We start from the raw sequence: 25312 nt of genomic DNA, 5'->3' as shown, positions 1-25312 counted from the left end.
ACCTTGTGCAATTTGTGTGATGCCATCAAATTTAAGGATTTGTTTATGCGATACAGCAGCGTGGCTGGAAAATTGCTTGCACGCGAACAGTGATTACTCTGTATTTTCTGATTAATTACAGCGATTAACCGATGATGATTTTCTGTTTTTCATTGATTGGACATCGACCAGTAAACCTAACACACGAAGGAAATATACGAGTATTTACGTATACAAATATTCAGTGCTGCACTAATTAATAAAAATTAGTAGTGTTTTTCTCAGTTTTCTGATTCACAGCGGCAAACAAAACGCATACTCAGGGTTATGCATCAGACAGCCATTATTTCAATTAATATTATTGTCAGGAATTATTAACAATTTATTGCTAAATTAATCAGCGTGCCTGTCAGTGCATTTATGCAAAATTTTCCCTTAGTAGGCGTCGCAAAAAACATTTCAAGTATTCTACGTTGTACAGAATGGAGCCCGGAAAAAGGTAGTTACCTAGAGCATTTCTTGTTATTTATTTCATTCTTTATTTTCACCAGAATGTTGAATACAGGGCGAAGTGCGAAGACAACTCGCAAAACCGGAGAGAGTAGACAATAATCCCGCATTTTATACCTGGGAGACCCTGGTCTAGCAATTCCCAAAACCGTAATACAAAAACTGCATATAGCCACTCAAAATTGAATATTTGGCAATATAATTTTCAAATCCATCGAATGTTCTTATACAGAGCCGGTAATTAGGGCATATCAATTTGCAGGAACGAACATCGGTCTTTGATTAACGGTTTAGTAAGGATCCGGCCATTGTCGGACGGTGGCTCTGAAAAACAGTTATTACTATAAATACAAAAATATTAGATGCTTTGTTTCCGGCACGGAACGTACAGGTAGATGCTCCAGTAGAGAATATTGAAAACCAGGAAGCCCAGCGGGAAGATGAGACGGGAGAGGAAGTCCAGTTTGTGGGCGCGGGCCACCGGTATCTGCAGACCGAACGTCTTGCGCTGACCGTACGCGTCACTCAACAGCGGCTGCTCGTTGTTGTCGATGCGCACCACCGTGTTAGTGTGCCGACGTTCGGCGCGCGAATAATAGTGGACGGCGGCGAACTCCAGGAGGCTGGCGAAGATGAAGAACAGGCACACGCCGGTCCATACGTCGATCGCTGTTAAAGAAGTTTAATACAGGTGAAAGCATTTAAACTTTGCACAGAGAAAACGCCTGACCTTTGGTGTAGGCTACCGGCGGAAGTTGGGAGTTGATGCCGGCCTGGGTGGTTGCCATGGTCAGCAGCGTCATAACGCCGATGAGGACGCGGGCGGTGGTGGCGCCGGCGTCGAACCAGAAGCTGATGAAGGACACCAGCACCAGCACGGTCTGTAAAACACGTTGAACCCTGGAGCCAGATTATCGGGTAATAATGAAAAAGCCGCCTTACCGTAGGCAGGTACACCTGGCAGATATAGTAGGAGAGTTCACGCTGGAGAAACAATCCGGCTTTGATGCAGGAGTAAGTTCCTGTTGATAACAATGCAATAATAAATAACACAGCACTGTTGACCAATTGCAGATCATAATTTTAACCATATGAAATTTTACCGAGCTGTAATTATCACTCGCGTGTACACCGGAAGGTGAGTAATCATGATTAACCCCCACAACGGAAAAAAAGAGAATGCAATAAAACGACAAAATACAAATGTGTGATTCAAAAATAAATAAAATAATATGGAAAATAAAAAACCAAACCCAACCAAATGAATCAAATAAAATATGAATGTTCGCACCGCTAGTGGTGTGCGAAGTGCACGTGCTGGCTTTACGGTCCACCAGACGGAAGCGGGCCATGGTGAGATCCGCGGCCAGCTGAATGGGCTGGAAATCCGAAGCCGCTCCGGTCTTCCACTCCACGATGACATCGCGACTAGTAAATCCATCTAAGTCAAAGGTCATCGTTGTACAGCCTGTTGCATTTGACGTGGTAGACGCCGGGCTGTACTTACAACTGGCCATACGGATCTCGCACACCTGCCGATCCATGGGGAACATGCGCAGATCCATGGGACATCCAAAGGTCACCGTCAGACTGTAAATAAACGGTTAAACAAGGCACCCTAAACAGGTCACCGTCAGACTGTAAATAAACGGTTAAACAAGGCACAATCGTGATACCGATGTTGTTGAACGTACCGCACGCTGTTCATCACGTCGCCGTTGGGAGTAATCCGTGTCATGACATCTGTAACATGATAAAGGTCATCGGCTGCACTGCAGTGTGATGATTAAAGAATTTACTGACTGGGAGTGGGGACCATGTGGAAGTAGGCGGAGCGTTCGTTCTGGAAGAACAGATCCGGCTTCCAGATGCGATCGGGATCCGGCAGGTTGAGATGGGCCAGGTGCGGCGCGTCGTAGGCCAGTCGCGGATCGTTCCACTCGGTGCGCAGTGTTATCTGGGCGTCATACGCCTGCTCACAGGACATGTACGTTTTTAATCACAAGCAGGGTATTGAATTCAGGAAAACTGAAGCTTCGTTGTTAATGATCAGTGGGTCAATGATTTAACTAAACAAATACTAAAAACAACATATGGTAACAGTAAACATATGAATTACTGCTTTATCATAAGCCGGCTGACTGTTTTTTTAATCATTTGCCGGGACGTTGTCCAGCAGGTTCACGGTTTTACGCTGTGTACGTATATTACGGTCGTTCAGCTGTCTTTATAATGTTCGGCAATTCCTAATTAATTTTAATTTTTTTGCAGTTTTGTTTGAACTTACGAGTATATTCTACTGGCACTCGGGGAGACCGGTTTTAAAGTAATTTTATGTCAACTGGGCTTACCATAGCGATGTCGTCCACACGGGTAATACTGCGGATGAGCATGTTGACGCGCACATGCACCGGCTGACTTTCACCTATAGTCAATCAAGTATGAATAGTAAATTATGGTTATGTAAGAAGCTGAATTAATACAGCTGTAATCACGCAACGGACGCAAGGATTACCGGTGCTGTTAAGGCCAGGGCGGAGCTTAGTATCGTAGCCTTCCAGCAACATATCCAGGACTTCCTTTTCGGAAAACCGCCTACATAAAGCGGATCGTTCAAGCCAATGAAAATAGCTGCAGCACGGCAAGTACCACCAGAGCAGGTTTTTATTCCCAAACTTAATGGCTATCTTTTTCTGGCAAAAACTTCTAGAAAGACTGTTTACTGAAATGCAAACTTGGAGAAATATTTGGCCAGATTTTATTTTAACTCGGCAAAGGTCAATTCAAATAACAAACCGGCGCTGGTTTGAACTGAAACCTTTAATAAGTCCGATAACTATATGATCCAAATTAAGTAGCAAAATCAAATAATTAATGATCAATGATCTAACTAAAATGATTCAAAATTTTCAACAGTAAAAGCAGATGAAAATGATAAAAATAAAATGTGTGCAAATATATTATTAAATCAAATCAATAATTGGCATGCAGTGTCACATTGGGCAGGGCAAGAACTGGTTCATATAGCTTTCGTAAATAATTTTTAATAATGCGCTGCTGAAATACTTGCTTTAAAACTAGAGAACACAAGAGAAAATAAAAATACGATGTTAGGCCGTTAGAAACGTTAATTATGTACTCGTACAACACATATTACTAAGTACGTGAAAGTTCAAAAATATTGTTTATGTTATTTCTGAAGACGAATTCGATGTAGAGAATAATAATAAAGTTGAGTTTTCAAAAACTGTATTCATTTAAAATTATGTTTTGATAGTTGAGAAATTTTTACCGCTCATTTTGGCAGGATACTCCAACAACGGCGAAGACAGCCACTGCCAGCAAATACCGGCAAATGTTAGCGAATTTCATGATGTGAAATTACCACGGCTTCCCAGATAATAAATCACCGCGTTGTTGGCCGACAAAAAATACCGCAGAATAATTTTTGCTACAACTGAATGCAGCTGGCGCAGGTGCGAAATTTCAATGTCAGTGGGAAAAAACTGTCACGAGAGTTATTCTGGGCGCGACTTAATGTGTGCAGAAAACAACAGACACACGGTGCGTTCGGGTCTAATGCTAATGCAACCGGTTTCCAGGCCGCCTTAGTTAGTCCTTATGCGGCAAGTTCTGAAGGATTTCCGCCGGTAGTGTATTTGCTGTTTGGCTAGGAAAAGGTTTTGTAACCCTGTTCTTGATGTTATCGAAGGTGCACTCGAGCGATAAAATAAAAGTGTTTCCACAGCTGAACAGCCTGTGTATTGTGACCGGGTGATTATGCAGATTAATTGTCGATTAACCGATATACAATGCACCGGCTGCTGCCTTTTCCAGTGAAATCACGCGGTTGTACCGCGTAAAGCATAATCTGATCCTTCTAATCAAAAAGGCAGTCACAAAAGAATTATTTTAAAAAAGACAGCAAAAAATAAAATTATGTTTATTTAATTAAACCATAAAAATAATGCTTTAGTTAAATTGAAAATAATAGCACAAAAACGACACTTGTAACTGCACGGTGCATGCTGAAAATTACTAAAACAGCATCAGGAAATGATTTAGTAATAGTAAAAATAAACCATCACAAACAATACATATAAGACCGAAATAAAGTAATAATGCGGTAAACAATAAAAATTCTAAGGAATAAAAACTCAAGGACAATGCTAATTGATTAGCATTGAAAGGTTTGGTACGATAAGGACTTGACCGGCGACAAGCGATATATACTGTAGAGTGCAGATATCAATAATACGAAGTATGCGTAGTAACTCGTACATAGTAAACTATGACAATACATAGAACAGTGTATGTGACAATCGCCAACAATTTTATTATGCAATCAGTTGTCCATAAAAACAGATTTGTTTACATTTTGTTTTCTGTCATCACGAACTTCATCTCTAACACACTCAGACCTCAACCGCTAGTCTGCCGCCATATATGAAGCAAAAATTATTTCTTAATACTTTGCATAAGGAAGAAAATGTGAACTAGGTAGATGCAACAAGTTGACCTTTGCATGCTATGCAGCGGTACGGATTTGCTGTGCTTATTTATATGCGCATTGCGCACATTATTGTTATGAAGTCTAACACTAGAACACAGTCACTTCAACACATATTTTACGGAACGATCGTCGACATAGCACAAACATTAAATGCCGTAAAATGGCTGCTTTAAAACTTTTCAATACAGTAAGTAAAGAAACTTGGTTACCAGCGCAAACATAACACCCACCATCGCGCCAACATTCCCTATAAACTAACACACATGAGTGACATGGGCTTATACAGAATTACACCCAAGATAAAAGAGAAGAAATTATTAATGTGGAGCCGCATCCGTCGACAGCCCAGTATATACCGTACATGTATCAAATTATTACTTACTCAGTAGGTAACTGCTGCAAGTCAGCACCAGTTACCTAATTAATTTAATTAACTACTCGTATCCAATTTTACATGTTGTATTGTATCTGTACATCAATATGTTTACAGCTACTTTACTTACTAATTCAACGATCACGGATGGTTCTTTATTTCGCATTGATAACTGATTAATTTTCTGCATATCGCCAAGTATTTCGTATTCGTTTTCGAAAACAGCTCGCTTTAATTAACTTAATGAACTGTTATTAGCTTAACCGAAAATCGAGAATACGAGTACAAACAATAATTAATAAATCTTAAGACAAATTATTCGTTCCATGACAAAGAGAAAAAGCGGGAACCGCTTTTCAAGGTCTGCTCCCAGAATTGTTGCGGCATCATCGAAGCATGCATATATCATGATATATGCATGCTTCGATGATGCCATAACATTGAAATCTGCAAATAAAATTATTACGTTGTGTTGTAACAAAAATATCCAGAAAACAGCGCAACAATTTCCTGTGCAAGGCGATATATAAGTATTTACTTGCTGATAAAAGCAAAAAGCAACTGATTTAAGGGTGACTGTGATCCATGGCATTCCATGCGTCTGACGCATACGTACTTCTAGCAGTTCTATACAGTACATACTTTAATTTACCAACAGAAATACGAAAACAATAAACATAAATTCAGTTTACGAATATGAACTTGTTTAAAGTTAAGGAGGCTTTGTAGAAAAAACCGGACAAAAGCGTAAAGCAAAGCCATTATAACAATTATTTGCACTTTTGTAATAAACTCTGATGCACGAGTAAGTAAAAGCATAAAAGAGTACAATCATCTGGTAGCTGCTGTACATACGGACAGGAGAAAACAATCAATTAAAGCATGACTTTTTTTCCATAAAATTACAGTAATTATGTAGAAATTCATGCAAAATAAAATCCATTAGTTGAATAATTTTTCTTATTACGCCAGGCAAAATCTCACCGCATATAGGCCGCCCTGGACGACGGCGCATATGATGAGATTGGTTAGGAGATCGAGCTGGAATTGTCACATCACTTCTAGCTCAATGTCTTAGCAAATCTCATTGTACGCCGGTGTCGCCGTGTCGGCAGTAGTGACAACATAAGACGCCATCAGCTTTAAATCTTTGATTATGATTAGTACCCTAAGGATTCTACGCATGGACTTCCTCCACTGTCAGCCGGTATCGTAGTCCTCCGCGCGATGACCTTTCTTACAGTCATAGAAACACCAAATTGACAAACTTACGAAAACTGTCATCAGTAACGATGCAACAACGATAAATTTAAAAATAAAATACAGGCCCGAAGTCATCTTGCATTACCGGCATAATTTTATTTACAGCACTAATTAGGTACTTGCATCTCCAGCAGCCGTGCAGCTATTGCCGGGATGGGGAAGAAGGCGACCGCGACACGGCTTGATTTCGAAAGAAATCAGCTGTCCGAAAATAAACGCGGTTAGCGGAAATATAACTGAGAGGTTAGTTAGAGCATGGACAAGCGAATGTATGACCACAAACAACAGAAATACGTCGTCCGCATACAACATCGATTTATGTGCATGGGAATGCGAAAACAGCACTACGTTCCAACTTCCGGCCAACGCGCCCATTCAAGCCGAAGCGTTCACGGTGATTAGGCCGCAGGATTTCGGCTGTCGGCTGATTTCTATGTATCGCTTAATGGCGTTTGATTATTATGTATATGGAAATGCAGAATGTACAATAACGAAATAGACGGGAGACACGACATTAGTCGGGAAGCGATCAAGCGAGTAGTACTTGTGTTTGGGGTGTTTGGGGACATGTAAGGTTAGTTTACGAACGAACTATCCGCTCCAAAGTGGTAAACACGTCGTCGCGAATACCGCCATAACGGGTTCCCATCTAGAGATTCTTGACGGACTAGGGAGAAGCCATACCCATAATAGGGGTACCAATACACGCCAATGCCAATGCTATAAAAAATGTTTTCACTTATCGTGCGCTCCTATGTTCATGGTGATACTGCCCTTTTAAACTGAACTGGGCAAACTGGACTGAAAACGACTAAAAAATTACTTTGATAATTAACAAAGAGTATGTTTAATATTGTAACGAGAAACTCTGTAGGAAAAAAATAAAAGTCAGAAAAGAAAACAGTTTCTGATACTCATTAAGCACTGGAGCCTATGCTGCGAATCGTACATATGTATTACACAAAACACCCGCCAAGCACAACGTTCCTGATCGCAACGGTGCCATCGTTCTACGAAACTAACCGCTGTAATATTTTTAAAGCTGAGGCTAATTCAGTTACAAAAAGCAGTGCAATTCAGAGATGCGTTCATTTGATTGTTTTTATAAAAAATTAATCATTGACACTTTACCATCCCGTAAGGTACCTGTTATCGAAGTTGATTTGCCAACGAGTTCTGGGTATTCAAGCACATAGCCACCATACTACGATTTTCAACAAATTCTTGATGTACGACCAACAGCTCATTCCATAGTGAAGTATGAGCAAAGTAGTAGAAAATACCAGCACAATCAGCGCAAATTCTGTATGGTGACTGTCCGCCTAAAATGTTGCTGTCAGAGTTTCTACTGAGCAGCGTTTGATTTCAGGCGCACGTTTCCTTGTTTTTCTGTGATCCCCGGCTCTGCGGGATTTTTCGTTTTTGCGAAATGTTTGTAACTTTTCAGTTATTTTTTTAAATTTTTAAAAAATTTTGTTGTCCCCAAGCGTGACATATTCAAGTAGGTAATCGTTACAGCTGCTGCCGAGGATCCGGAAAGTGCCTACGTTACTGTAATGCTTTGATCCACCAGTAATGCAAAAGCCCACAAACGGCCCCCAACTAGCAAACCAGAAGAAATATTTACAGACAGTTACAGCAAACAACGGGAAACCGTATTCTGTCTCAGGGTTTCAAGTGGAGAGGTTGTAGTCAAACATTAGTGGAGAAGTGACTCAGGTCATGCATAAAGCTTGTATCTTTTATTTCAATAGCATGATAACAATATCAAGATCTAATTATGGTTAAACGAAACAGCGTTCTCTACAGTACCGATTGCTGAAGCAGCATTACCACGTTGAACTGCAAAGAGATGTTCTGTTTCAAAAATTCCAGACTACGAATCTCGCCGGTTTGTAGCAAAATCCTCTTCCCAATCTCGTTAACAAATCGTTTGGCAGATGTACCAAAACTGCCGAATGTTTCGAAACCGACAGCCTTAAATTCGTATCGCCCCAAGAGGAAGCTGTACTTTCTTGCTTATAACAGCTTAATGCCACGACACTACAAATGAAGACAAACGTTAACGTCGTCAATGACAGTACCAGTACTCATCAGTGCTATTAACGATAAATTTTAATATTTCATGTAGGCTCGTAGTGAAGTGGCTGAGAAAGGATGTGCCTTATACGCAGACAGCCACCCGCTACATTGTACCGTAATATGACTCAAGCTGTTCGAACTTCGACATTTACTACTACATATCATCAGTATTATTACTACATCAGCATTTACTACTACATTTACTACTACATCAGCATTTACTACTACATATAGATATACGCGTTTGCGAAAGGCTATTCAACAGAAAACTTAATTCACAACTTGAATTCGAAGCCATACATGTAAGCTATGACCGTTAAGTTGACAAGAAATGTCACAAATCGGTTAAATTTACCTGGAACAACAGTATTATACAAAACTGCACGCAGAATATCTGTCACGCCGCGATCCAACACTATTACAAAATATTTTCTAATGCAACTTATCCGAGGTATAAATAAACCACCAGAAATACAAAAAAACGATGCTGTATTAAAGCGTTTTACTCTGTCAGGCCATTAGCGGAAATGCATGGAATACTATAACTAGCGAAGTGCTACAAATCGATGAAAATTACCTGGAACTACATTATAAAAAAACTGCACCCCACGCCGCGATCCATCAGTATTACTTTCGAATGCATCAAATCCGGCGTATACCGCAGGGAAATGAACAACCAGAAATATAAAAAATTGAACTACTTCGTATACTACAGCGTTTACCTCTGTCAGGCTATCGCATGGATGACGGCATACTGAAGCTAATGATAACTAAATCGGCCAATAGCCACAGAACTACGATTTCCGATGCCTCCTATGGAGATTGATACCGTACCGTAAGACTATTCTACAGTTTTTGCTGCCAATAATAAGTACAGTGTACCAACCGTAAAAACCAAGATATCGCCTGCATAATCGACTCACAATATTTAAGAAACTATCTAGTCGATACTGTTAATAAAAACAGTTCAGTAAACTCAAAATCAACCTTGCCTTCGTGTTTGTAAAGACAAGGACAGATCCAGCTCGGTATCCAGTAGACCGCCGGTCCTGTTCGCCAAATCGATCTCCGCCGAGCGCAGCGTTCTCTTGGAACGCTGCGACCAACCACGGTATCCGGCAGTGTACTACAGCATACTGCGCGTCGCACCTCCATCTTGACAGCGATCGTCACCGACGTCAGTCCCTCTTCCAGGCATTTGCAGATAACCAAACGTGTCAGATTTACCTGTTATATCTCTTTTCTTTATCACTTTATTATGTTCCGATATCTTGCGCCTTGTGTTCGATTTGACCAATAAAGATTAAATCAACGTGTCAGATGCACACTGCACATTCTGCACGGATATAATTATCGTAGCAGTATCGTAGTACAATGGCAGTCTTCCGGTTATTTTCATTGCAGCCTCTAGCAACCTTTGGAAACCTTTGATTCCACAAGTTTACGAAGTAATAGACGTACTGTTATCTTTTTAATCCAAAATACAATTACCACTTAATTCATGTACATGTTTCCGTGAACAGTACAAACAGCGACAACGTGCAATATCGCAAAAGGAAAACACATACAAAGTGCATTGTACTCGTACAATTCTCTTCACAAGTAACGCATTCATGGAAATTATGTACCAGTACCAAAAAAAATATTATGAAAAATACAATGTAATTCGCAATTAACTGTTAAAAAGTACTGGTAAAAAAACGCCACTTTGCAAAAATGCAACTCGCTGGCGACAGTGAACGACTGTGTTAAGTATGTAAAAATGTCGACAATTAAAACCACAATCGCACGGAACATATTGTGCCAACGAAATTTCTGTTTGCATGCTTACAGCCACGATACTACGATTTTTCAGCAGATTATATATACCAGTGACAAAATTAATAGCACCACCAACAAAATTATTTTTAGCCTACATCAAAATTAGCAACCAACAGCTCATTCCTTAAGGGGACCACTATGAGATGACTTTTCGTTTAATATGTTTCAAATTTTAACATCAGCTTGTAGGAAAATTTTCGGGCTTCCAGAGAGTGTGTCCCGATAAGATATAGTATACTGTGATCACAAGTTATCAGTTAAAAAACAAGGCGGGTCAGCAGCGGCGCAGTAAATGCACTGATGTTATCGGCTAGCCATGGCCAGCCACATGGCAGATATGCCACAGAAGATCTCAGACAGAACATCAAATGCTGTCCTGTGGCCGGAGCAAACCCATTCTTCCCTCGCAAGCTATGTCCTGTCTGATCTCTTTATGCACAGCGCGGGCATGGGTAGCCGGCTCTGGCACACATTGCTGCCGGCCAGTCAACAAGCCCTCCATTCAGCTGACGTTTTCCAAAAACTAGTTAAAGGGCTTTAAAAATCGATAACTTCATTGTTAAACTTCCTACACTTTCCAAATGGGCATCAGATAATGTGTTATTTTCTAGAAAGCTTATATACCGACACTCCGCTGTAGTCCAACAAAGCGTGTTTGAGTAAACTCAAAAAAACACTTTTCAGAAAGTGTTTTTCTCAATTTTTTTGTAAACTAACAACATTTTTTATTAACATGTTGGAGAATATAAGCTTTCCAGGCTAAAACACATTTAACGATGTGTATTGCATCTAATTCGAAAAAACTTTCTCATTCAGCTTTTGATTCCAAAGTTTTTTCTTTGTTTCTTGAATAGCTCTGTCTAGACAGAGCGCAGACAAGATCGCAGCACACCATTGTGTAGCCAAACCTTTTGCGCCTGCAGTCATAACAATAGCAACAGTGTTCTTTCAGTTGTTTTAAACTTATTCATGTTTTCCCAGACCCACTTTCATCTCATAGCCCTCCCCTTAAGCTGAAGTACGAGGGAAGTACCAGCACGATCAGCGCAAATTCTACATACAGTAGTCTATATCCACCTGAAATTCGTTGTATCTGTACATGTGGATGCTTTTTATTGAGCAGCGACTGATTTCGGGCCAATTTTTGTAATTGTTTGCACGTATGGCTAGCACAGTTGCCTACCAGTTAAAATCGTTTTAAATCCTGGCTTTATACCGCCTCCGAACTTTAACTTTAAAATGTCACAACAACCGTGAGAACAAAATTTGCGAAGTAAATACGAGTAATAACGCAAGGAAGTAAATCGATGTGTTTTTCACGTGAAAAAAGCTTTCAGAACTGATTACATGATAATTATTGTTTTTATACAAGCTTGTACAGATACATAAGATTAATAGAAAATAATCTTTCCAATGTCAGAGGCGGCCGGAAGTATCGACATTTAATGGAGATACGACCCAGAAACCAAACACCCACCAACTGACGTGAAACGGATTCTGCAGAAGTCTTTCTTACAGACTTTTACAGAAAACCAGCCAAGTCAGATGAGCAGTGCAGTTCCTTCCCAAGCTGACACCGAACGTACCATACATAGCAGGTATAATCGTAAAACATGAAATAATTTCGGTTCTTAAAAAAAATTTATTCTGCTGTTTACCGAAACTTTTAATGTACCGTTTCGTAATGGTTTATGGCAATGGAGGATGCAATTTTCCGCCTAGCGGTGAAGCTATAGTTGCCATCATACGTACTACGAGTTTTGAGCGAATTCTTGATACACCGGCAAAATTTGGTGTGGACAATGACATCACATCATCAAAAATTGATTATTTACGTCCTGTGTCGAAATGTGAAGCCGACCCGTCATGCCATAATCATGTATTCATGTTTAAAAATACAAATACGTACACTTAAAAAATACGAAAGAAAACGGCTAAAAAAATTCCAGTATTCGTACAAGCACACATAAAATATGAAAAAGCAATACGCGAGTTAATATAAGTCAATCAGCTGTACACATACCGTTAACTGTTAAGTACAGTAGGTATACCGACACTGATTTCAGTTAACTAAAAAAATATTCACTAAAAAGATTAAATTTATTTTCTCTGTCATATGTACCGTATCAGGATCCGTGGCGAAAGTAAAGTTAAACGATAATGCAGCATTGAAGAGAGATCGAGGACTAATTGCCATAACACTACGAATGCAGATGTAGTGTTATGGCAATTAAGGCTGCGACGATTTCGTTGCCGCAGCCTTCGAAATTTACGGACCTTTTGGAGACGGTACTAAAAAGCTAGTGGAAACGGTTGGAAACGGTATTGCGGCTTCAACTGGCCAAAAGCGGGCGAAAGAGTTTTTTAAACAGCGAATATCTATGCAAATACAACGGGGAAACGCGATTTGTGTAATGGGTACGATCCCCGACCAGGATAGCATAGAGGAAGTGTTTCTTTTGTAAATGCCGTTTTGTTCTGGTGCATAGTTTGCACTCGTACCACGATACTTATTAAAGGTTCAATTTGTCAGTGTTATGGTAATATTACAATGTCAGCAGTTATAACATAGTCACCAGCCGGTTTACGATAGGAATTATAGTCTGCGGTAATTAGGTAGAAATCTTACGACTGATTGGCGAATGTTTATTTTTCTTACACGGGCTGCGTCAAAAGTAAATTTAACAGCTGAAGAGAAACCTATGTCCGAAAACGAACGAGTACAAGGAAACAGAATGTCCAGTGTTGTACTAAACAAAAAAATTAAGAATCCTCCTCATAAGAAAGCGCGCCAAAATACAAGACGGTTTATGTATCGTAAATAACAAGATTACACTAGCACCGAAAGGTTTACGTTAGTATTTAGGTATATACCGCAACCGCCGTCTCAACTAGAAAGGTCACCGCGAAAATCTTTTCGTCCGCATGAAGAACACGGTATCTGAACGCACTTTTCCTGTATTAGAATACTGTAGCGCGATTGCGAATAGTACCCGTACAAAATTAAGTATGCGATTGTGTTGTGCAACCGCTAACCAAATCTGGCAGCACTGTAGTCTTCGGCCAACAAAACACATTAATTCCCTTACTGGTAAAATGACAGTTTCGGTGTTTAAAAAAAACCAGATTCGATTTGGACCAGGAAATTTTGAGTACACGGAAATGCTCCAAAGATCCGGGCACAAGTCATTGCTGTTCTATCCGAAAATCCCTGCAGTTAATCTATGTATATGTTTGTTTTTGGCGACCTACCATTCAACCGTAAAGGGCGGCTTTAGTGTTTTTATGTGCCATTTACAAACAGCTTGACTGCACAACTAAGCGATCTGGAATTCCGGTTTTATTTATGATTCATTCTCTGCAACATGGAATTAAGTAATGACCTTTGAAATTTATGCAACGGTGTCAGGCGTATAAATACGGTTTTGTAGTGCTCAGTTAATCATGCCATAAACATGGTTTTCCTATTTTGAACAAGTACCGCCTACACAAAGAATATCAAATTTACGAAAATCTCTCATTCCAAAATTTTAAATTTTTGTAGGTTTCTCAAATCTACCTAAGATCTTTTAAAATACTCAGTACATAAAACACAGTTACCAGCGCAAACACTTTCACCATCGTGTCTACTTTCAGACTTCAGTACGGTATCGATACTAACCCAGAAAACAAAAATAGGAATTCAACGGGAATTACAAACACACTCATAATATTATATTAGAATGGACTGCCTAACCAAACCGGCGCAGGAATACTGCGATACAAACAACACGCCAGAGAAAAAGTTGTTGAGAAAACGAGACACTCAAACTTGACCCATATCGCTGTACGACAATTTGAAACTCACCAGTATCAGCGCAAGTAAAAATTCTGCGATACACTACACTACGATATTCCTTGTGGACGACCGCGGTGCCGTTTTCTTTGGTGAGTGTGTTTCGAAAACAGGAATCGGCATCTTTGTATAATGCAAAGAAGCAGTGTCATCTCCTAAAGTCAATTTTCCCATGTACTGTAGAGTTTTTTTATTTAGAAAATTTTATATGGATGAAGAAAAACCCAAACCACTATAATAAATAAACTCACGTAAGCATTAGAAGAAAATACGATCAAGTGATAATTAAAGAAAAGACAAGACCACCCAAAAAATAAAAGTACTTTCGAGTGACGAAATTAGCTGAAATTTGAGGGAAACTCCGACAAACAAATAATGTCCGAAATAAATGGCAAAAACATTCACTTAAAGCTACGCTTTTCCCCTTCACTCTATTAGCGCACCTTATGTGATTAGCACCAAAATTTTTTCAACTCAACCACCATCACACTACGATTTCTTTACCACCCTGCATACATTAAATAAGTGAAGCTATACCATTACAAAAATGCAACGGATCGGACACAATACAGAGTACGTCGGTCGTAAAAAATCAAAACAACGGAAAAAAAATGCCTATACTTTCGTAAATTATTAGTATCTAATTATCAGCAGGATGGCTTTTGATGGAACCACCACCAGTCACAACACTGCGAATGCCGGTGCTCCCTTTGCAGATTTGAATCTTAAGATTAAATATTTCACACTGACAGACATTGCAGATTCGGCACCGGCATGACAACGATTATCGTAGAGCAATGGCAAAACCCGGTCGGATTCAAACGCAATCACGATTTGCTATAATTTGCAACTTACTTTAATAAAATTTGCCTGTTTTTATTTTTGTACGTCATTTACGCCAGCAAGAATTAAAAAAAAGGTGGTAACAAGAGAGAAGTCAAAAATCGAAGGACTATCGCGGCCATAAAAGTAAAACGAATCCGGAAATGGCCGAAAATGATAATATAAAATGACGATGTAATGCTGCATATTAAAATCGCTATTAATTCTACCAAATGACCCACGAATTCGCAGTGCTTCATTAATCCGCGCCACAAATGTTTTATTATTTTCATTCTTTTGTACAGATGCCGTCTAAATAAATAATACGTAATAAAAAAATCTTCATCACTCAGCCATTAAGTGTCTTAGAATTGTCTCTGAAATAAGTCAATAAAATTCCGCTACCAGCCCAAACAAACCACTCACCGTCGTGCTGAATGTACACTCAATACCTGATATTAATGGGAGAGAATAAGAAAGTAAACGTAAGAAATTCAACGGGAATTACGCACACGCAAATGTACAAGCGACAGCACGGACTGGGTATCCGCATTCCGTCTATGTTGGCTGCGAGATCAGCAGGGGAAAGGTCTTGACCGTGGAATGCCAGGGCGTCGACAGCTGGAAGAAGTTGATGTGGTGCCAGTCGCAGCCGTCGATGGCCACTGCAAAGGAAAAACCAATCCTTTTCTTCGTCGTTGCACATCATCATTTATCAGACGTCATTTCAATAATATTAAATTCATTTGTAATAATATTACTCGGGGGAAGTTGTCTCTATATCTGCATTCACGGCTGATTAGTTTTCAAAATAATAACGAATACTTCACATGGTTTCCCTGGGAAACAATTAATTACTGACTGATAGCAAATATTTCACTCATCAGCGTCAAATAACAGTGAACCCGTTTTAAGCACGTAATAAAGAATACAACCAAAATTAAAAATCAATATTAAAAATATAACAGCAATCTTAATTAAATGATTTAAATTATGACTAGAAAATCATTTCTATATAAAAAGTTTGATTAACCAAACTTCCACTTAATGCAAAGTTCCACTGACCTTTCATGGTGGTCCCCTGGGGCTTACTGATCCGGCAGATGAGGCGCGTGACGGGCTCCTCGCGGACCGTCCTTGTCTCGGAGTCCTTGGGCTTCTTGGCCAGGGCGCGCATCAGCGGGATCTTCTTCTCCTTGACAGCGTACAGCAGCGTGAAAACATTGCCGCCCGTGCCGATAACGGCGCTGCCGCCCGGCTGCGCCTGCGTAATGGGCCGCACCACGTACAGGAACTTGAAGGGCGCCTTCAGCGAGGTCTTCACCGAGGGGATGTCCTTGGGCGGGGCCTTGTGGGGGGCGCGCGAGGCCACGCTGCCCGGCGTCTCCGTCACGGATAAGATGACCTCCGTCTTCTTACTGCGCTCGTCGCTCGACTGACTCCCCGGCATCCAGAAATCCACCTGAATATGTCAGCACATTACTCCACCAGTGCAATGACATTCTTATGTTAATGACAAACCAAAATACTAGAACAAGAGACATAAATGCGATAATATAATTATTATTAATAAGGAAATCCAACCGACTAACCAACACAATTTGATCGGCAAAAAAATCCAAAAGAAGTAAAACGCTATTTTGGATGATTCGTTAGAGGCAATGGTCGCTGAGTCATCAAAGACAAGTGTAAATGATAAATACCGATGCACGTTGAAGGAACTTGGGGCGCTTCCGTGCCACTACTCTACGGCTACCGTCACTGAACACGGTGAAACCAACGTTGTGAGCTCTTGCTGTGAACTGAGCAGGACTCTCATGAAAAATATATCCAGTAAACCATAAATGTACCGAAAATAATAATACGAAAAAATAGGTACAATAGATATGATTAATCAGATTGGTGGGATCCAAATTAATTCCAAAAAAAATCAGAAAATCCCAAAAGTACAGCTAATCAAATTTCCCTAGTAAGCTACACTGCAGAAATACAGGAACGCAAGCTACTGCTGTTTACCAGTCACCGGCCTCCTCCACATACCTGCAACTCCATCAGCTCGCCGGCCTTCTCCCGCTCCCGTTCCCGCTCCCCACCGCCGCCCAGTCCCAGGACATGCGCCAAATTGGGCGAATTGGGCGGGGAGAAGTCGCGGGTGTCGTGCGGCGTCAGACCGGCCGCGTCGCGCTCCTCCGTCTCCAGAGAATCCTTCACCGGCAGATCGGGGCCGCCGCTGACCCGCACGTCGATCAGGAAGGGTATGAAGAGCTGCGGCGAGTCCGGCTGGTCAGTGGGCGGCGCCGGACCGGGCTGTGTCGGGGGTTTGATGATGTTGATCATGGCCTGCGCCACCGGGAGACTGAGCAGCTCCTCCGCCGACTGGATGTACAGCTTCATCGTCCCCACGATGTGCTCCCAGTCCACGTCGTCCGGGTCCGTGTGCTCCAGCGCGGCGAACCAGGAAATCTATCAATCACACTTGGGTATGATTGCAGCAATCACAACGGCTGGTTATCCTATGGTTTTACAGAAAAAAATATACAACATGCTACATACAGTTTTTATATAAATAAAAATTATAATTATAGATAGTTTGTCCCGCCAGATAAAAAATGTTAAAGATTAGCATCGTTTGAAATAATTAAATCTATTATGCGTTGCACACATGGTAGCATTTTAACGCGTTGAGGATACGGCTAGATCAAATACACTGCAGTACGATACCCAACAACATAAACACACGAGAGTACAGCGACGTGATTAAAATACGCACCAACTAAATTAACTTTCATTCAAGACCTATACAACAATTATTACAACAATTACAATAATAATAAATTCACTAAATGGAATTAAAATTACACTGCCTCACTGCTGGTTGTGCCGGTGCGACGTACCTCGTCAAAGACCTTGCCGGCCAGCGTGTCGGCCTGCAGGATGAAGCGCGCCAGTCCGCTCTGGCCGAGCGGGACAAAGATGAAGCGGATGCCGTTCTGCCAGTCGGTCGGCCGCTCCGAGAACGTCTCCACGTAGACACGCAGCGTGGCGTTGACGAACTCGTCCCCGCCGCACAGTACCACGCGGATCACCGGCTGGTGCTGGCCGGATGCGGCCCGCGAGAACTGCAGGCGCTGGAAACGCGCTACCAACTGCGCGAAGCAGGCCTTCAGATCACCTACACAAGCCAAGGTATGCAAGATATCGCAGACACTGCCACGATCAAAGGGATTTTATAAAATCCATCTATTTATTTTATTCAAATTCCATTTCATTTAAAAATATATTTACCAGGTTTTATAAAATATAAACATAGACAGTAATAATGTAAATGCACTAGCAACTGACATCAATGTAAGTAGCTTTGTTGGAATTACAAAGGAAAATCAACAAATCAGAACCAAAAAAATCTCAAATGTACATCCAGCATTACCAAACATATTAAATTCTTGGGTAGAAATTTGACACGCTTCAATCATACTGATGAAATAAGATGCCATCGTACTACAAAACACACTACGGCTCTCTAAACTACATTATCCGGTGCTGACTGCCGCAAATACAAACAAAAAGGAAGAGCGAAAGAAATAATTAATTATTACTTTACTGGGCAAAAGGCCATCAACATAACAAAAATATGCATTCGCGTAATACTACGTAAAATGATTCGCATAATTAATGTGAAGAAATACAAATAAAAAAGCAAGCATATGGATAAGACAAAATTAGTAAGAAATAAGTAATCTGAAAGATAAATCAGTCAAATCATCAAATAAATCAAGAAACCAAATAAAAGATAAGATGTTGATTCAAACCTTTGTACTACTTAAGAATCAAAAAGGCATGAAAAAGGAACACAGGAACTAAAAGAATAAAAAGAAAATAAAGGAATAAAAAAGATAAAATTAATAAAGGTATGGTATAAAAAAGAAAAAAACCTAAAGAACCTCACTGCCGTTGTGCACGTACCAATACTGGCCACGGCGACGGCCGGCGCCCCGCCCAATCCGCCACAGAACTTGTCGACGAGCGGCCGGCCCAGCGCGTGCTGCCCGTTGACCCAGACCATCATGGTGGGCAGCTCGTCGTCCGGCGAGGGGAAGACGTGCTGCAGCTGCTCCATGAGGACCGCCCGCGGGAGGGGGTCCACCGGGAAGGCCTGGCTGAACTTGCGCCCGGGACCCTCCACGCTGTACACGTCGCGCGGGAGGGACGCCGCCGCGTCGGACGCCGGCTTCTTGTCCTTGTCGCGCATCGACCACGACTTCTCGCGCAGCACCAACGCCTTGGCTTTCGGCTTCTTCTCCGTCTCCTTTCCGCCGGATTCCTCGGGGCGGCGCTCGTGAACGGCCGTGCCGTCTTCATCGGTGAGATTGTCCTATCAAACACACCTCTTGCCAGCTGCGGTTGAGATGATGAAAGATAAATTCAAAAATCCATTACGAAATTCGTCATTCATTTGAGAAAACCAGGCATAAGAATTACTTTCACAATTTACAAAAATTTTCTAATAAATTATGTATTACAAAAAACTGTTTAATTAAATCTTTACTGTTTACTGCGGCAGTTAATGTAAAGTCCCGTGAAATAAATGTTTAGTCGACACCAATATGTAGATCAGGCCGACCCAGTTGCGTGCCACCGTACTACGATCACTAATCAAATTACCATGTACCGAACACCAACAAAACTGACAATGAATATCACACCAACAAAATGGAATAATTATTTAGATTTCTGCCGTATTTATTTTCGTATCCTTTGAAAAATTATTAATTTGTCAAACTTCGTTTTTAAATTTAATAATTGATAAACGATAAATTATAAGAATCGATTTTCTTTAAAACATTAATTTTCCGATTTTCTAACAAATGTAGGAATCAAAAAATTAGGCATAAGAAAAACTCCAAGTATAGTTCATATGTATCATCTTTTTAGGCATAAATAAATTTAGGTACGTATCAATTTTTAATTTCTCCGAAAATTTTCATGTGTTGCTTAGCAGAGTTAAGCCATCGCTAGCGAGAGCAGCGTTAACACAAGCATACCGGATGAGAATCAGAATTGTTGCGGGATGCCTCGTCGTTCTTGTCCAACTGCAATACCCACCACGTTTAGTCACTCAACACGCAAATTTCCACGGCTACACCTGACGCACCCGTGTCACGTTCAACGTCGCGGAATCCGGCGTCAATCCGGACGCAGTCGCGCCACCGCTGCCGCCGGTCAACGGCGACAGTCCGCTGTCCGTCGGCTTCTGGCTGGCCAGCATCAGGGTGGACCCCGAGCGACCCGGTTTGAAATACGGACTGCGGAGAAACAAACGCCACACTGTACAGTGTTCGTAGCGAGATGTAACGTGTTTGGTTACCTGAGATGCGGGCGTGGAGTGGACTGGACGCTGATGTTGTCGAAGAACTCGGGCGCGCTGTCACTGTCGAAATCCAGTTCATCCAGCAGCTCATCCTCCAACACCGCCTTCTCGTTGGCGTCTAGTTCGGCTTGCTCCGGGTCGATGTCCACATCCACGTCCGGATCGAAACCCTGTAGCAATACATCGAAATCGTGCCTAGTGCAACAGCAGGTAATGTTCTTTCTATTGCCATGAGATTTTGCTTGGGTTTTCTTTTTCTGTTATTACTAATATCCCATATAAACAATACATCCAGTAAAACGCCGGTGCGTAATGAGAAAAATATAAGTGAGAAAAAAAGAGCAGGAGTCGTATTACGATGTCAAAATTGAGATTTCTCACAACTTAATGTAAGCAACGGCATCATTGCAATAAATCACCTGGAAATGGTAGCAAGCCATGAGCCCATCTTCTACGCTCAGCGTGTCTATTGAGCATATACGCGATACACGGAAATGGCTACGATTTACCGTGTACATTGTACACGATATGAAAGCATAGTTTGCCAACTGTCAGGCTAACTTCCAGCTATTTTATAAAAAAAAGAAAAATTATAATTCCCAAAAACAGAAAATGTGGTTATAAAAACATATATATTCAAAAATACGCATTTACTGCAGGAACAAATGTACAGAATATGTAAAGTACCCCTTACATTTAAAAAAAGCTCCACACCCTAAGTAAATACAGAATTCAAAACCCAGTTAAATTTCCGTTCGTACCGTTTCAGATGCCTTGAAGCGTCGCAGCAGTGAGATGAATTTCTGCTTGAAATTCCCTTGCTAAAATCAAAATAGTACACTGAACAGAGGAATCTTGTGAAGAAGAAAGTAACGGGGAAAACAGCGCGTACCCGTCCCATGACCATCTTCCGGCGGCTCTTGCCGCTGACGCCGCCACTGCCTTCCCCGCCGGGAGCGTGATGATGGCGGGGATGGGTGTGCGCCCGCAGCCGCACATTCTCCGGATCATCACCGGCGTCCGCTTCACTGTCCGACACATCCGACAGGTACTCGTCCTCCTCCGAGGTGTTATCTAACCTCACCACAAACAATACTCTTGAATTTTCGAGGAAATGCAGTATTCATTACGAGCAACACATCTACGCAATTCATAGGTCAGCGATAAAAATATACTTATGGCTTAAATTGACTGAGCTACATGAAATAGTACATGACACTCATAGCAAACTGACGTTGTACCAAAATAACGAACTGACAGGGTTAAGCAGAATAAAGTATAAATTTCACTATGAGAAAATCATTATATTTAGTTAATGACTAATCCCATACTGAGGTAAACTGGGTGATGAAAGCTGTCAAAACTCAGACACAAATTAAAATCAATAAAAAAAGTTATACTGATATTCGCTCATTTATTCAAGACAGGATAAAATGCAAAAGTATAGGAAACAAGTTTGAACGGCACTGTAACCACTACACTACGATTTCTTCACCAGAGCACAACAAGTACGATTTATGGCAAAGTATCCGTTGCGCTAGTTTTTCGACAATGACAAGAAAAATCTATCGCTGACTGGTATCACTCATTATAACCTCACCGTCTTCCAGTGCCAGTGGTTCCTTCCCGTTGGGCGCCGAGACGGGTTGCGTGGCGAGGGAGACCATCTGGATGCGGGCCACCACGTTCTCCTTGCTCTTGGCGTTGGCGTAGAGATTCAGTTCCTGGTCCACGGATCGCTGCAGCACCTACACGACAAATAACTCTTGATACACGACACCGGATGTTCGGAATAACAGAAGCCGTTCATATCAATACTTCGTTCATATCCACACCGCCGATGGCCAGCGTTTTGAAGCCGAGAATACGCCGGTTCTTGTACTTTTTCCGCCGCTGCAGCATCACCAGCAGCAGATTGCCGCGCTGCTTGAGATAATGCGGATACTGCAAAAACGGAGCTCATTTACTACGCTTTTATGTAAGCTATTAAACGGAAAACCCGAAGCCAGACAGTTAGCCACATTAAAACATCTACAAATCAATGAAAATTATCTGGAACTACTGTACATTATAAAAAAAAACTGCACGCAGCCCCGCGATCCATCAGTATCGCTTTCTAACGCAACTAATCCGGCATAGAGGTATTTGAACAATCAGAAATTTTATATAACAAAAAATGATACTACTGCGTTTTACTCTGTCAGGCTATCGCATGGCAAACAGCAGCTTCTGGAAGTCGAATGTTGAAGAATTTAACAGCCACAGCACTACGATTTCCTATACCATTTGTGCAGATTGGAGCCGTGCCGACACACTACTGTACTCCATTGTAATCATACTAATGTTCATAATCAGTCCAGTATACCAACCGCCAAAATCCAGATATACAGTAGACTGCATTATCGGCATACATTATTAAAAAACCAATTAGACGATACTGTGAATAAAAACAGTACGAGTACAGTAAATTTAACATCTGACTTCGTACCTGTAAAGACAAGGACAGATCCAGCTCGGTGTCCAGCAGACCGCCGGTCTTGTCCGGCAAATCAATCTCCGCCGAGCGCAGCGTTCTCTTGGAACGCTGCAACAAACCATGATTAAAAATCTCTCAGTACTTTCAGCAACTCCCCGGTATGCTCCAATATGACCACATTCTCACCTCCATTTTGACAGCGATCGTCACCGAGGTGAGTCCTTCTTCCAGGCATTTGCAGATAACCAAGCGTGTCAGACGCACACTACAGATTCTACACAGACAGAGAAACGTAACGATTATCGTAGTACGCGGGCAAGATGTAGATCGACCTCTGAATCTCTGCACAATTTTCATGCTACCAGAATTACAAAAATTGTAAGCAGAATTTAGTAATCTTTTTGCTCCCATGTAACTAAAATAACCACCCCCGTCTCAAATTTCACAAAATCCTGTTTACGCTCGCCTAGGAAAACATCGAACACCACAAAGAGCGACAATAAGACTATATGCGATATCGAAACAGGAAATACGGTACTTGCACAACTTTGTTTGCTAGCATTTCCAGAAACCAAATTCATTGAAACTACGCATCGAAAACAAATTAATAAAAATACATATATTCAAATACACCGTTTAATTGCAAATTCTTAAAATTTGCGGAAAAATTTCAAGAAAGCTGGCAAAAAAAGGAAACCAGCTGCAACCGACTGGGAACGATCGCAACAGGAAAATCAACGATCGCTGCCCAAATAGCGAGGCAAAACAAATGGCAAAAGTGAAAAAATACCACTTTCTACAAAGGCATCTATCTAACTTACAGCGTACTGCAAATTGCAATGAAAGCAAAATGTGGAAGAAATGGCAGCTGCACCACACACGGAGAGAAATTTGATAAAGAAAAATACGGGTAAATGTATACCTGGGCGTGCAGAAGGCCGGCGTGCGGTCCAGATCCCCGATGGCGAAGAGCTTCATGGGGATGGGCTTGTGGACCACCCCGAAGGCCGTGGTGGGGGAGAAACCCGAGTTGACGGCCGCCGGCAGTCCCCCGAAGGCTCCATGGCTGTGAGGGCGGGTGTGAGACCCTCCGACGTACAAGTGGGGCGAGGGGCCGCTGCCCTGCGCGAAGGGCGAGGAGGGGCTGATGGTGAGGGTGCCGCTGGAGGCCACGCTGGATAAGAGTCCGTGGCGGGTGGCGGTCCCCTGGGTCAGGGGCGAGGGGTTCGTTAGGCGGTCCGCCATGGGTTAGGGGAAGGGAGGCATGGCGGGGGGCAGTGGGGGGAAGCGATCAAGGGGACAGCGCAACGGCGCACAGTGGGAGACGGATGATCAGCGCTGCAACGAGATTATCGATTGGAACTGTCAACGAAACATCTGCGAGTCAAGGAAAATCCCGTCGGCATGCACGTGATTGCAATTCGTAGCACCTTGGTGGATAATCCGATAATCTGATTCATTCCACCGCATCGCCAAATAATGCTGAACTTACCTGAAAGCTCTATATCAGCAGCGGAGCATTCAATTCTCCCTGGGTACCAAAAACACGAATGAACATGAATTTGTTTGGTGCTGGTTTGCACGTACCAGATCACAGATGTTGTGCAGTCTGCAGCGTGTGCTCACTATTGAGCAAACTTTCCGAATGATGTCTGGATATTGATGATAATAAATAAGTCGTCTTTGTAGAAAACGTGAGCATGCAGTTCACCCTTTTGATTTCGAAAGTTGGAAAACAACAACATAAAAACTGGAAAATTCAGTGCCAGGGTAGCAAGTCTGCAAGTTGCAACTGCGCAGCGAATTAAGACAACTGAGCGGCTGTCGGTACGAGCGTCCGCCGTTCAGGCGTCGGTTACCTATGTTTACACATGTGACATAACGACCGGAAATGAATCAGTCGGAAATGAATACAGTACATACATTTCTGCAGACTGTATTTCTTACGATTAAGTACCTGTACGTTATTCTGTGGGGTCGTTTTTACTTGCTTTATTTTTTGCTGTTTGCATCGTTCTTTAAACAATTTTCCAGTATGGATATTAACTAGCGAAAATGCGCCAAAAGCTAGCACGAAAGGCGCAAGCATTTTAATATGATATTTTTATGCATTCTTTTACGCTGTTTTCTGTGAATTTTATCGCCGAACCTATCATTTGTTTAGGTACTAACAGTCATGTGCATTTTCGCACTATCAGCTAACTGCTATAGCGTTTTTTTTATTTGTTAGGCTAACACCGGAGTTTGTGGAATTTTCGCTAACGACAATC

At 41.6% G+C, this 25312-nt stretch overlaps 2 protein-coding genes across 4 annotated transcripts; both read right to left on the bottom strand.

Annotated features, from left to right (window-relative positions):
* Positions 1-487: 487 nt before the first annotated feature.
* On the bottom strand, positions 488-4190 carry LOC129597367 (glutamate-gated chloride channel-like). The gene is made up of 11 exons (XM_055494859.1): positions 3782-4190; positions 3005-3084; positions 2841-2914; positions 2293-2461; positions 2184-2232; positions 1997-2079; positions 1781-1930; positions 1432-1511; positions 1220-1370; positions 879-1158; positions 488-813 (listed from the first exon to the last, which is right to left on the bottom strand). The coding sequence occupies exons 1-11, from the start codon at positions 3859-3861 to the stop codon at positions 780-782; spliced, it is 1230 nt and encodes a 409-aa protein (XP_055350834.1). The 5' UTR covers positions 3862-4190; the 3' UTR covers positions 488-779.
* Positions 4191-15468: 11278 nt separating this feature from the next.
* Positions 15469-24805, bottom strand: LOC129597376 (phosphofurin acidic cluster sorting protein 2-like). 3 transcript variants are annotated; one of them, XM_055494880.1, is made up of 17 exons: positions 24630-24805; positions 24535-24573; positions 23965-24380; positions 23229-23316; positions 23055-23150; positions 22385-22510; positions 22167-22314; positions 21459-21640; positions 21328-21387; positions 20564-20736; positions 20351-20501; positions 20241-20288; positions 19162-19570; positions 18093-18370; positions 17239-17661; positions 16264-16660; positions 15469-15863 (listed from the first exon to the last, which is right to left on the bottom strand). In XM_055494880.1, the coding sequence occupies exons 3-17, from the start codon at positions 24285-24287 to the stop codon at positions 15757-15759; spliced, it is 3009 nt and encodes a 1002-aa protein (XP_055350855.1). In that variant the 5' UTR covers positions 24288-24380; positions 24535-24573; positions 24630-24805; the 3' UTR covers positions 15469-15756. The 3 variants fall into 3 exon arrangements, with proteins under 3 accessions (XP_055350855.1, XP_055350854.1, XP_055350857.1); XM_055494879.1 differs by having other exon boundaries at positions 24535-24805; XM_055494882.1 differs by lacking the exon at positions 24535-24573.
* Between the last annotated feature and the right edge of the window lie 507 nt (positions 24806-25312).

This window comes from Paramacrobiotus metropolitanus, unplaced genomic scaffold (genome assembly GCF_019649055.1).
Source record: "Paramacrobiotus metropolitanus isolate TYO unplaced genomic scaffold, Prichtersi_v1.0 Parri_scaffold0000104, whole genome shotgun sequence".
Lineage (NCBI taxonomy): Eukaryota > Metazoa > Tardigrada > Eutardigrada > Parachela > Macrobiotidae > Paramacrobiotus > Paramacrobiotus metropolitanus.
Note: the sequence above shows the minus strand (reverse complement) of the source record. Positions and strands in the feature narration are given on the sequence as shown.

Bases quoted from the DNA above. Each gene is read 5' to 3' on its own strand.
- LOC129597367 (XM_055494859.1), bottom strand. From the start codon at position 3,861: ATGAAATTCGCTAACATTTGCCGGTATTTGCTGGCAGTGGCTGTCTTC. The intron at 2,915-3,004 runs GTAATCCTTGCG...GATTGACTATAG, and splicing joins CCCTGGCCTTAACAGCACCG to GTGAAAGTCAGCCGGTGCAT. The intron at 1,371-1,431 runs GTAAGGCGGCTT...CGTGTTTTACAG, and splicing joins GCCAGGTGTACCTGCCTACG to ACCGTGCTGGTGCTGGTGTC.
- LOC129597376 (XM_055494879.1), bottom strand. From the start codon at position 24,287: ATGGCGGACCGCCTAACGAACCCCTCGCCCCTGACCCAGGGGACCGCC. The intron at 22,511-23,054 runs GTACGAAGTCAG...CCGTTTTTGCAG, and splicing joins ATCTGTCCTTGTCTTTACAG to TATCCGCATTATCTCAAGCA. The intron at 21,388-21,458 runs GTACGCGCTGTT...TTTTGATTTTAG, and splicing joins GGAAGATGGTCATGGGACGG to CAAGGGAATTTCAAGCAGAA.